This window comes from Humulus lupulus, chromosome 3, assembly GCF_963169125.1.
Source record: "Humulus lupulus chromosome 3, drHumLupu1.1, whole genome shotgun sequence".
In the NCBI taxonomy this organism is placed as follows: domain Eukaryota; kingdom Viridiplantae; phylum Streptophyta; class Magnoliopsida; order Rosales; family Cannabaceae; genus Humulus; species Humulus lupulus.
The window spans coordinates 107,702,300-107,716,446 of NC_084795.1; the positions used below are offsets into that span (position 1 = coordinate 107,702,300).

At 36.8% G+C, this 14,147-nt stretch overlaps 1 protein-coding gene across 1 annotated transcript; it reads left to right on the plus strand.

Annotated features, from left to right (window-relative positions):
* Positions 1-3,706: 3,706 nt before the first annotated feature.
* Positions 3,707-12,472, plus strand: LOC133823049 (probable apyrase 6). The gene is made up of 8 exons (XM_062255624.1): positions 3,707-4,696; positions 5,296-5,408; positions 5,685-5,792; positions 6,166-6,220; positions 6,406-6,594; positions 6,679-6,776; positions 10,928-11,124; positions 11,515-12,472. The coding sequence occupies exons 1-8, from the start codon at positions 4,096-4,098 to the stop codon at positions 11,789-11,791; spliced, it is 1,638 nt and encodes a 545-aa protein (XP_062111608.1). The 5' UTR covers positions 3,707-4,095; the 3' UTR covers positions 11,792-12,472.
* The last annotated feature ends 1,675 nt before the right edge of the window (positions 12,473-14,147 follow it).

Below are 14,147 nucleotides of genomic sequence, written 5' to 3' on the forward strand. Positions count from 1 at the left end.
TATTACAAGAAAATATTTACAATAGGCCGACCTAAGCGGCAAAACAGGGTTTAACCCTAGTTCCTCTTTCAACCCTTGGCCGTGGCGGTTGAGCAGCCGCATATGTAAACGTCGTCACCTAAACTCTCCAACTCAAGGATGGTCCAGCTTTCTTTTGCCTTTACCTGCACCACATAGCACCCGTGAGTCGAAGCCCAGCAAGAAAACTCAACATGCTCATGAACAGTAATAACATGTCATCGAATCATAATGTGCATGCCTAGCAATAATAGCTTCCGTCCTGCATGCAAATAAGTTCAAATAAATGATTATGGGGTCCTGCATCTGAATAGAAGACTAATGAGTCATTCTCTAAGGACCTGCTTCTTGGATAGATGACTAATAAGTCGATCTCAGAGTGGATGATTAATGAATCACACCCTAAATAGGTGACTAATTAGTCACACTTTGTATAGATGACTAATGAGTCATACCCTGTGAAGATGACTAATAAGTCCATCTCTGTCTAGGTGACTAATGAGTCACACTCTGTATTAGTGACTAATGAGTCACACTCGGTATAGATGACTAATAAGTCAATCTCGGTGTGGATGGCTAATGATTCATATAATGAGTCACGCTCTGGAGGTTCCATACCCTCCTAGCCATGTGACATGTAGGTCACCTTAGCCATTCTAGCTCTGGCTCTAATTAACTAGCCCATAGACTAGAAAAGCGCTTTTAATTTTCATCGAACTTGAGGTCGGTCGGTCCGGCATTAATGCTCATTTGAGTCATTCAATGCAGATGTCGATTAGATCTAATCTTTATTGGCTTGCGTTGCACATGCTAAGGCCGTCTTGACTTATAAGTCAGCACTGTGTGACCAGTGCCCAGTACCACTGCTGAACTTGACTAATGAGTCACGGCTTCACAGTTGATATTGACACCATTGCCAATCCCTGACTAATAAGTCAGTGCTTCCTCATTTAGGTAATACAAACAGACATATATCATCTGTCAAATATTTAGATATAAGGCATTTGGCATGCTCACTCAGTAATCAAAAGCATAGTTATAATCATGCACAATTACAGAGGCTCAAGCTCTGATCAATCTCATAATCAATATTCATAGCATGCACTAATCACATGTTTCTCGTGCATCACATGCATCACATTTAATCACTTGACATGTCTCAACAATAACCATGCATGTCACATTTAACCATCCAACATGCATCAAGAATAACCATGCATGTCATATATACACAGGGTGCAGTTTTCTTACCTCTGATTCGAGCGAGAATGAATAAAAGAACGACCCTTGAGAACGATCTGACTTTTAGTCCTTTAGCGATCACCTAGTCATAACTAAATATGGGACACCATCAATAAAATGAACAACAAAGGTTCCCAAACCAAGATCTAGCCTCCGGGACATCAATCCCCACTAATCCGGGTAGTAGGAACCATCCCGAGGCCTAAAACCAAGTTCCCGGGGCCAAAACACTCAAACGGGCTCAAACCTGCCCAAGGGCTGCGGCCCTAACACCTTGAGCCATGGCCCCTAGCCATTCTAGGAGCAAGGGCCGCAGCGCCCTACACTTAGGGCCGCGGCACCCAGCAAGGCAAAAACCCTCCTCCTGCTTCTTCGAGCTAGGGCCGCGGCGCCCAAGAACAGGGCCGCGACCCCCAACCCAGAACCATCTATAAACCCGTTTTCCATCATCCCAAACACCCCCAAAAACATACCTAAACACTTCCAAATCCACAAATCAAAGTTCCCAAGCTTCCCAATGATCCAAAACCATCAAATTCCGAGGCTCAAACGAACCAAGAACTCAACGATTCACAAAGTCCAATTCTAAGCTTGAAACTTTAAAAACTTAAAATTTGAATTACCTCCAATTGAGTTGTTTCCAACTAAATCATTCGGCTAATAAGCTTCTAATCTTCCCTAGGATCGCTATGCCTCAATCCTCGCTTGAATCAGACTCCTAGAACTCGAGATTTCTTCGAAAATGCTTCAAACGGTAAAATGAACTATCGGGAAGAGAAAGAGAGGTTTTCTAACGTACGGTTCTATCTGACAAGCTACTTCAAGCTTAAGTAACCTCAAATAAAACCTAGTGCTCGGGGTCCCAAAAACACCCCCGGGGACATTATAGTCAAAACTCCCAGAATTTCCTCCTGATCTCAATAACTCCCAATTTATCATCAAATAACATCCTCATAACTCAATATCCAATAAAAGATCCCGTTATGACAAAGCCGTTAATTTATAATATAAGATCGTCTCAGGCCGAATAGCTCGAATATATCTCCATAATAATGAGATCTCATTCACAAATCACAATATGCACCCAAATATACAAATATGCCATCAACGGGCCAAATTACCAAAACACCTTAATAATCAAATGTGGACCCACATGCATGCATATAACATCATATTATAAATATAATTCACATAAACATACATATTATCAGTTAATAGCATAATTAAATAATTATGGCCCTCCCGGCCTACTAATCCAGCCGTTAAACCGCATTAGGGATTTCGGAGCATTACATCGGACAACTCAGCCCTAGAAGACCTCGAAACCTGGAGCATTCATCTTGTTTGGTTCTTGGAGGTTCTAGGAACCACACAAGGCAAATTTTTATCCTTGAGTCACTTGGATCTTCAAGCATAAGAATTGGCTAAGGTCTTCAAGCAACTCATATTTTTTTACAGTCACTATTTGCCATGCTCAGGTCTAAAGCATCTCGAATGGCTTACAAGCCAACTCGTGAGGCTATACGCACCATAATCACCATTAAAAGATTGACAAAGTCAAGTAATGATACATCCAAGGCCTAAAAGTCTGGTCCTCGTGAAGAGAAACCTGAATAAAGTTCACACGATAAGTTAGCCTTATGCAAACATGAAGACTGACTTAGGGGGCAATTGTTATACCCATTTTTGGAGTATCACTACCCATCAGCCCAGATCATGCCTAGAGCCTATTCAATTGTAACTTTGTATAATTCTTGGGCCAAGCCCAATAACTTAAGCCCACACTCAAATGTAACCCTAACTCTTCAATATAAATAAGAGGAGAGGGGATAGGAAAAATGGGGCGACAACTTTTCACAGAGAGAGCTCTGTCCATCTTCAATAGAGTCAAATAGTTAAAAGCTAAATACAAATGTAATCCATTGTTTGCAAGATCAATGACAGTGACTAAGTGGATGTAGACTATCATTTTGGGGTTGAATCACTATAAAACTCTTTCTATCTATTATTTTTGGGCACCAGATACATTTCTTATACTTTATTTAGCTCTAAAAAAATATTCTCAATATTATTCTTTGAGTGTTAGCCGAATTAACAAAAAAAACGAGTCAACAAATATCATAAATAACCATTAAGTTGTTTTTGAAAAGCCTAACAAAACAGGAAAAATCTCTACAATGAGATTGCTCCTAATTTTTCCACGCTCCTCGTTTCTTGAGGGATGCCTACTACTTTTTGTGGGATGAGGTTTTTTTTTTTTTTTTTTAAATAAAAAGTATTTAAAGGATTTTACTTTTAAATAAAGTTGGTAATTTTTGTAATTATTTATAGTGAATTAATTTTTGTAAATAATGTTTGTATTTAGGAAGGAAAATTCCTACATAATTCGCATGTATTTTACGATGATATCATTATATGTTTGTTCCAGCTTAGGAACTAGTCCTGGTTTTGGGCTGGGTGATCTGTTCTCTTGCAGGCCAATTCAGACAATTAAGCCCATCTCGTATAGAATGAGAAAGTAATAAAAAAAATAGAAAAATAAATGCTCTCGTCGACCTTCAATCGACCAGACCAAGAAGAACACGACGTGATCGGTAGACAGGGAGAGAAAGAATTAGGGCAGAAATTATATATAAAAAAAAAATTAAAAATAAAGAAGAAGTTGACGATTGCCCCTCTCCGTCTCCGATCCCAACAATAATTTCAAAAAGTATCGAAGCTTATCATATACACTATACACACGTAGTTATTAATTTCTGTTGTCGCGTTTTTCAGAAATAATTTTCATGAGTTTCGTCTTCATCTTCCTCTTCCACTACCTTCTTAGATTTTTGAATGCGACGGTCGAATGCCCGAAAACCAGTTGATTCAGGGGCTTCCAACGATATGGATCCGATAAAGCTACCGATGCGTCCCGCTGCCCGATCCAATCTCTTTGCTCGCGGACCCAAGCATGGAACCAGATCCAATTTCCTAATTCTCGCTTCCATTGCCGTTACTTTCGTTTTTTTATTGTTGTGCTATTTTTTTGTTCACGCCCGAAGTTCAAGAGGTTTTGGGAATAAAAGGTATGGGATTATCATCGATGGAGGTAGCACGGGGACCCGAATCCACGTGTTCGGGTTCGAGTTGGAGGGTCAGAATGCCGTGTTTGATTTCGGGAACAGTGGGTCGGTGTCGATGAGAGTTAATCCAGGGCTTTCCGCTTATTCGGATGATCCGGAAGCGGCTGGCGGGTCGTTGACGGAGCTCCTGGCATTTGTTAAGGAACGGGTTCCGAAGGAATCCTGGAGGGAAACAGATATTAGACTAATGGCGACGGCGGGGCTCCGCTTACTCGACTCGTCTGTTCAGGATCGAATTTTGGGTTCTTGTAGGCGGACGCTTAGAGCTTCTGGGTTCAATTTCCGGGACGAGTGGGCTTCGGTCATTACTGGTATAGCATGGGATTTTCTGGCCTTAGTTTTGTTATTATGCTGTTTAATTATGAAGAATTAGACATTGTTGCAATGTTTTAGGGAAAAAAAGATTTGTTGCAATGGGAATAAAAATGTGTAATTAGTTCATTTCTCAAATGGCATGATCTTTAGAAACCGTGGGAAGTAAGTAAAAGACAATGAGATCGTTATGTACTTGTATGAATTCATCTTTTGGAGGAAGAGACATGAGCAGACTTTTTGGGGAAATGAAGGCTTTCTGGTTCAGTGTTACAAGTTTTGTTAGGATGACTTCGTAACAACCATGAAAGGAATTAGATTCAGAATTTTATGAAATTGACTGTCTATGACACCACATTCAGACGTTATATATTATTGAGTATAGGATAGTTTCATCATTTATGTCAGTCAGGTGCAACTTTTGTTGTTAATGTTGTCATATCTTCTATCACATATACAGAAGATAAAGCAAAATCTTTTCTTCTTTGTGAAATTTAAATTCTTTTAGTTTCATTCTACCATCCCAACGTTTACTTCAAGGTTTGAAATTTATAATTGCTTTCCAGAGACTAAATACTGAAACTTACGGTTGTTTTAGGCTCTGAGGAAGGGATGTATGCGTGGGTTGTTGCAAACTATGCCCTTGGCTCTCTTGGAAGTGATCCTCTTCAGACTACTGGGATTATTGAACTCGGGGGAGCATCTGCTCAGGTTTAGTTCCCTGTTTTTTTTAATTTTTTTTTCATAATATTAGTAAAAGCCTGTAGTTATCTTTTCACCATCATGATTCTTGACCCTACTTGGTCTTCAAATGCACTTCAAAAGTATTGCATGCTTGTATGTGGTGAATATTTGAAGCATTCTTTCAAAATATGACTCAAAACATGTCACTCCCCCTCCCATTCAAACAAAGATTTTTATCCAGCTTGCAAGCAGTTTGAATTGGATTATATGAGTAAGAATTTCTTGATTTTTTTTTAATTCCAGGTTACCTTTGTTTCCAGTGAGACAATGCCTTCTGAGTATTCTCGAGCTATAAAGTTTAGAAATATCACTTACAATCTCTACAGTCACAGCTTTCTTCATTTTGGTCAGGTAAATTGTTCATTTATACTATTTGACTATTTGTGCATATATTGTTATCAACATGTTTACTTTCACATAATGTTGTTTTGTGATGCAGACTTCGCTTGTTTTTTTTAGTAAGAAGTAAGTGGCTGTAGATAGTTTAAATTGTAGTTGTAGAGGCTCTTTCTTGTTAATTTGAGTTGAAGAACATGCCCTTTCTTTTATGAGTTCTGTTAAATGTTTCGATTAGATCATTTTGATGTCTGTGCAAAATCTACTGCTTCTAACTAACCACTTAATTGCAGTTAACTATCTTCTTAGATTTTGTACAGATGATATTTTGGGTTTAAACCTAGTTATGGTTGAACTGTTCTAACTTATAATTAGTTTAATTTTGCAGAATGTTGCATATGACTTGTTGAGGCGAGCACTTACATTGGGAGAGTTCAACTTGGGTAATATACATGTTTTTCTTTTTTGAAGTATGTTTTATCTGTCTTTAACAATAGTTCTTGACACCTGTATACATCTTAGACTTGGATTATTTTATGAAACATTACTGAATTATTGTTTACTTTCAAAGCATATGAAACAGGATAGTCTTTCACGAATTCTTACATTTTCCCCATTAATGCAACAGCTAAATCTGTTCAGGAGGGGTTGTCAACCGATCCTTGTACTCCTACAGGCTACTCACATGGTGGAGAGTCGTGGAAGCTCTCTCCTGGTTTGCTGAATGAAAATAATAAATACCCATCGACTCTTCCATCTAAAGGGAACTTCTCAGAGTGCAGATCTGCCGCCTTAATGATGTTACAAAAAGGAAAAGGTTAGAAGTCTTGTTTTATATTATGATATATTTCACCTATGATGGTAGTTATTTGTTCTAATTATATCTTTTTCCGTCATGCAGAGAATTGCTCATCTCAACACTGCTATATAGGATCAACATTCATGCCTAAGCTTCAGGGGAAATTTCTGGCAACAGAGAATTTCTTCCATACTTCCAAGGTCAATCTTCCATGCTTTCTTAGTTTCTTGCTTATAAGTGCTCTGAACTGTGGATCCATCTGTGGAGAAACAGTTGTTTCTGTAGAAAATATTGTATATTAAGCATTTACTCAATGTCTTTCCAATAAGGAAACCAAGCTTAATTATTAGAAAGTTACTATAATTAGATTATTAAGTTTTAGGCTAATTGATTTACTCTAGAAACTCTGTAATTAATCTAGAATATTTAGCATTAAATACAAGATTTGTTTATACGACATTAAATACCAGATTTGTTTATACCTGTACAGTGCCTATTCAAAGGTCTTATTCTCTATCAAAAAAGATAATCAAAGACTAATTTTCCACATGGTATCAGACATTTCACTCTAAACTAGAAACTTCGAAGGCTCCTTTTTTTCTCTTAGCCTTCGTCTCTTTCCTTATGGCCACTCTCACCAAATACTCTTCTGATTGGAAGCCTCGTTCCTCTACTTGTGCCCCTTCGGAAGGCCAGCCCTTCATTGCCACTCCATCTGAGCCTTTCCCATTCACTCCAGCTCATATCACCTAACTCCATCAGTTGCTTAATACCTCTAAGAATGCTACGGCATCTGTTCTATCATCCTCTTCACATCCAGGTACCTTCGCTGCCTTCAATGTTCAAAACTTTGCTGGATTGTGGATTTAGGGCCTCAGATCACATGACTGGTCAGTCCCATCAGTTTACCACAGACACTCCTTGTCCAAGTACTCAAAAAATTAAGATTGCTGATGATTCCCTCTCCTCTGTGGCTTGTAAAGGGTCTATATATTTATCCCCCTCTATCTCTCTATGATGTCCTTCATGTCCCAAATCTATCGCGTAATCTGCTCTCTGTCAGCAAAGTCACTCGAGATTAGCAATGTTTTGCCTCTTTCTCACCACTCTATTGTACTTTTCAGGATATGTCCTCAGGGAAGATGATTGGGAGTGTAAAGGCATGTAATGGGTTGTAGTACATTGATCTGATTCCTCATGCTCAAGTAAATAAAACTTTTGTTTCTGGTTGTATTGCTTCTTGTAATAATGATATTGACATTATAGGCTAGGAAACCCTAGTTTTTCCTATTTAAAATCTCTTTCCTAAGTTGTTTCAAAATAAAAATTTGAGCTCCTTTAAGTGTGACATTTGTCAGTTTGCTAAACATACATATGCTATTTTTCGTTGGTAACTTACAAATCAACCCAACCCTTTACTCTTATTCATAGTGATATATGGAGACCATCTAGAATAACCAATGCCACTTATACTAGATGTTTCATCACTTTCATTGATGACCACACACGTGTTAGCTTGGCTTTTCTTCTTAAACAGAAATCTGATGCGGCCATGACATATAGAAACTTCCATTCTATGATAAAAAATCCTCAATGCTAATCTTCAAGTGTTGCACACAAATAATGACACTGAATATTTTAATTCCATTTTAGGTGATTATTTTCTATCTCTTGGCATCATTCATAAGAGTTCATGTGTAGGCACACCCCAACAAAATGGGATTTCCGAATGCAAAAGTAGACACCTGTTGGAGGTTGCTAGGGCCTTAATGTATACCACATCTATCTATCAATATTTTTGGGGTGAGGCTATCCTTATCGCTGTCTAGCTCATAAATTGTATGCCCTCTCGAGTGTTAAACTTTCAAACTCCACTCTCTATCCTTCTTAAAACATATCCACATACTCATCTTGGTTCTAATTTCCCCTTAAAAACATTTGGTTGTACTTCTTATGTCCATGTTCTAGGTTCAAAACGATCCAAATTTCATCCACGTGCTCTTAGGTGTGTTTTTTTGGGCTACTCTTCTACCATAAAAAGGGTATAAATGCTATAAACCTTCTACTCGACGTATGTATGTCTCCTTAGATGTCACATTCAATGAAGAACAACATTCAGGGAGGGACAGTGAGTGAAGTTTCTAGTTGGGATACTTGCCTACCTAAAGCTATCCCAGAAATTGATCAAACTATTCACATCAATCTTTCATCTCCTTCTCTATCTAACATAGGAACATTTGAGCAACTATCTTAGCCCCAAACTAAAGAACTTTTAGTTTACTCTCGACGATCAAAGGACCGTCAAGTAATACAACCAACTACTGCTCCAACATCTCATGAGTTTGACCCACAGACTGTTCCTAATGTTAGTGATCTTTTTCTCAATCCCATCTTGCCTAATGATGTTCCTAATGTTGAGCCTTCTAATATGGTGAATCCCGAATCTGAGTTACCTATTACCAAGAGGAGGAGAGCCCGAAGTTGTACTCTACATCCAATGTCTAGTAACTCTGAAATATAAAGTTTTCCTAGTTAAAGTCGAGCAAGTGGTAGTTCCTAAGGATATTACTGCAGCCCTCTCACAGAAAGAATGGAAGAAAGCAGTCTACGAGGAAATTGAGGCTCTAGAAACCAACACAACGTGGACAATAGTCAATCGACCCAGAGATAAACATGCGGTTGGATGTAAGTGGGTATTTACGGTTAAAAACAGGGATGCTGGTACGATAGACCGATACAAAGCGAGACTAATTGCAAAAGGGTTCACCCAAACATATGGAGTGGACTACAACGAGACGTTTGCACCTGTTGTCAAGTTAAACACAGTCAGGGTTCTGCTATCAGTTACTGCAAATCTCGATTGGCCCCTACAACTAGACATCAAAAATGTCATCCTCAATAGGCATTTGGATGAGAATCCCTCCAGGCTTCGAGGAAATATATGGACAAGTAAATGTTTGTCATCTGAAAAAATCTCTCTACGGCTTAAAACAATCTTCATAGACATAGTTTGAAAGATTTAATTGGGTAGTAAAACAGTATGGGTATAAACATGCTCAATCAGATCATACCTTGTTCTTCAAACACTCCCAAAAAGGGTAATGTAACTATTCTCATTGTCTATGTTGATATATTCACCGATGATGATTATGGAGAGAAAAAAGACTTAAAGACTTGCTAGCCCAAGAATTCGAGGTAAAAGATCTTGGACCAATGAATTATTTTGTTGCAAGAACAAAACAAGGAATTGTTGTGTCTCAAAGGAAATATGTCCTAGATCTACTCAAGGAAACATGAATGTGTGGTTGTAAACCTATGACAACACCAGTTGAACCAAAAAGCAAGTATAAACTAACAAAAGAGAAGCCAATTGACAAAGGAATGTACCGGCAGTTAGTGGAAAATTGATCTACCTATCCCACACAAGACCCGATAATGCATTTTCTGTGAGCTTAGTTGGCCAATACGTGCACAATCCATTCGAAGAACACTTGGAAGTTGTGTACAAAATTTTACGTTATTTGAAGAAAACACCAGAAAATGGATTGCTATTAAAAAATAATGAGAAAAGAGGTGTTGAGGCCAGGGTCAGTTGAAGATAGAAGATCAACAATTGGATATTATACCAGGGTATGGGGGAACTTGGTTACTTGGAGGAGTACGAAGCAACCAGTGGTAGTCCTAAGTAGTGCCGAAGTAGAACTCAAAGCTCTTGCTCCAGGAGTATGCAAATTAATTTGGATCAAACGCATACTTGAAGAATTAAAACTTCAAAGGACTGAGCCTTTAAAGTTGTATAGCGACAGCAAGTCAGCAATCACCATAGCACACAACCCAGTCCATCACGACAGAACCAAGCATATTGAAGTGGATAGGCACTTCATTAAAGAAAAGATTGACGGAAAGGAACTATTTGTTGTATATATTCCAAGCAAGCAACAACATGCTGACTTACTAACTAAAGGGCTATCAATAGAAAGTTTCAACGAGTTAGTTTGCAAGTTAGGCATGTGGAATCTCTATGGTGTAGAAAATATTGTATATCAAGCATTTACTCAGTATCTTTCCAATGAGGAAACCAAGCTGAATTATTATAAAGTTACTATAATTAGATTATTTAGTTTTAGGCTAATTGATTTACTCTAGAATATTTGTAATTAATCTAGAATATTTGGTATTAAATACCAAATTTGTTTTTAATTGTACAGTGCCTATTTAAAGGTTTTATTCTTTATCAAAGGCTAATTTTCCACAGGTTCTTTTAACATTCTTGTATTTTCCTGATTATTTATATGGTATGTGAATGTTTTCACTTCTGATTATATTTTATTTTCCTTTTTCTTTTTATTAGTTCTTTGGTCTTGGCCAAAAGGCATTCCTTTCTGACCTTATTATGGCTGGACAACAATTTTGTGAAGAAGATTGGTCAAAGCTGATGAAGAGATACCACTCACTTCATGAGGAAGATTTGCTCCACTATTGCTTCTCTTCTGCTTATATTGTAGCCTTACTTCATGACACTTTTGGAATTGCATTGGATGAGGAAAGGTATGTTACTTTACTGCAGCATTACTTCCTTCTTTTAATAAAAGAACTAAACTACACAAATGTAGAGACCTAAATATTTTAGCGTTCTTCACCTATAAGCTTCTGTTCAATAATTCACAGCGGTCATTGAATTTGGCTGTGTGATGACTGTTACTTTCTTGTGATATATCCAGAGCTACATTATGCTTGCCTTGAAGCCTAAAGAAATGCACAGCCCTCAATATCATATTATTGAAGTTGCGATGATCTTACTATATTTTTAGTTATTCCCTACCCATTTTTATGCGATCCCTGCATTGTGTGCTTATATTTTTATAGAAATTTGAGTTCACATGCCATTGTGAATTCTATTGCTTAAGCCTATTGTTTGTAATTATTATTTTTTACCAGGATTGCAGTTGCTAGTCAGGTGGAAGATATTCCACTCGATTGGCCTTTAGGAGCTTTCATCTTGCAAACCACAGCTGATTTAGAAGTGCATCACTCTTATTGGATTGTCACTATTCTTGGTGATGACTTGCCCACTCTCATCTCACTAATTGCCATATTTGCAGTATTGGTGTTTACAGTGTGGTCTATATCAAAGTGGAGAAAGCCACAGTTGAAGACGATTTATGATCTGGAGAAGGGACGGTACATAGTGACTCGTATTGGTAGACATCGATAGATTCTTTAAAAAGTGATTTTTACTGTTGCTTATCCAGATTAAATTTTGGTCTTATTCTGATATTTCTTCAAAGGCACGGAGAGCACTCTCATTTTAGAATCTGGGAACAAGGTCAGGATCATTTATCTTAAAGTTACAAATCATACACCATATTAAAAAATGTAGGGCAACTTGTGTCTGGACCTAGGATAGAAGATTAGAATACCATTTTGTGTTTAGTGGTAAAGTAAGATCCGCCTCATGAAACGACTTAATTTGCCAATGCCCATGTGACAAGGTTAGGATAGGCAGGTTGGAATGTATACCATTTTGTATGATAACAAATGATAAACTCGTGCTTTCGTGCAACTTATGTTCTGATGAGGAACACAAACTCTATGCCATGCCAGGGTTCCCATTTCATTAGTTAGTTTCAAGCCATATGTTGCCCTATATGGCTTGAAAGTAAAAAATGAAAATGTTCAATATTGTCTTTTTTATTTATGGATCATTGATTGTACGGGGAACTTATGTAAATTTTATGTAATCTATGCTCATATAGAGACAGGAAGGTAACTCCTATACCTGAGCTGAGGTCGGCTTAAAAGGTGAGTTTCTCTTTCCTTTTTCCTTCAGTGTTACACGCACCTCAACGTAGAGGCAAATATCATTCAATATTAATTTAATGTTACTATTTTGTTATATGTTTCGCCAAGAGGTTTGGCCCTTATTTATAGATGACTTTGCTGTTAAACTTTAACAACTAGTCATTTCGCAATCCTTCTGAATCCAAGATTTTGTTATGTTATTATATAGATTCAACTTTTGTAGCTTGGTTTTACGATGTGTATTATTTTAGTGAATTTTGACATATATTTGGTAATCAAATAAACCCTTTTCCGCTTCAAGGGTTATTTTATTTTATTTTTTATGACAAGGTTTTTTTAGGATCGATTTCTACTACGCAGATTCTCGTTCCTATATATATATATATATATATATACACACATATATATATATATATTTATAGATTGATATAGATGTTGATTTACGCAGACACTGGGAATATTATACGAAGTTTGTTCCAAGTGAAGACATATATGAGGTCCGTTTGTTATATGACCTTTAGATTTAAAATACATAAAGAAGATATAGCATACGGTTTACGAAGGAAATAGTCAACATGAAAGACAAAAAAAAAACTATCATTGGATCAGCCCAAGGAAAGTTGCAGTAAAGTTACGAGGAAAATGAACTTGATTGACCAGCATTAAGCACTTTAATACTTTCTTGGTGAACCAAATATCTTGTTCATATCTTTTGTTATATTCATGACACTATCACAAGTCACATCTCTGTAATCTTCCCAAACCTAAAAGGGTTATTGCTCAATCAAATGGCTTTAATAAATAAAAACATAATCAAATAGCAACTAGGAATTAACGAAGTGTTATAAATAGTTAGTATTAGATTTATTTCACTTATTTTTGTTTGTGAAGCTTAGGAAAATGACGTGTTTGAGCAGCTAAGTCGGGGTAGAGCTACGCGTATATAATGTTGACACCTAGGGATAAAAGTTCCTTATCACTATCATAGTTTTTGCTGATTTTAATTATGTAATGGCTTCCAATTCCCCTTTAGTTGGAGAGAGAGCTAGTAGTTATTTTTTCTTGTAACCCATTAAGCGAAATTCAATGAAACCACGTCAGAAAATGAACCAGAATCCTCTCAACATTTAGGACCATGCTTCGTCTTGATTGGTGGCAACTATTAGAGTTAGATAGGCTTTGATCGGTTCAAAATAGATCCAATTTATTTATTGCCACTCCTAATCCAACTTATTACATCTTCACTACAACCATTATCCGTATCTTTAATCTACCTATCCTATATTTTCCTTAAAAAAGAAAATTCTACATATCCTATATTTATACTATTTATTAATATAGGCTGATGATACCAAAAGTATTTTTGTTATGTTTTTAAAAAATAACTTATTGTTATGACATTACGTAAAATAAAAAAAATAAAAAATATATATATAAAGTGATTGAACCTGTCCTTTTTAGACTTTTCCCAGTTTTGTTTAAGGTTTTAGAGAATTTTTTTTTGAAAGCCACTTTAGATGAGTATAGAATTAGAATCTCAATTCATCAACCAATTATGGTTTCTAATTGGGAAATTTCAATTTATATACTTGATAAAAGTTATAATTACAAAAAAATGTTAGGCATATTAAAATTTAAAAAATAATGCTACTTTTTTGTACTTTACCCAAAATGCCCTTACCATTTCTTCTTCACTTTTCATTCCTCATTTCTCTCTTCTCTCTTCTCTCTTCTCTCTTCTCTCTCTCTCTCTCTCTCTTATTTCACTC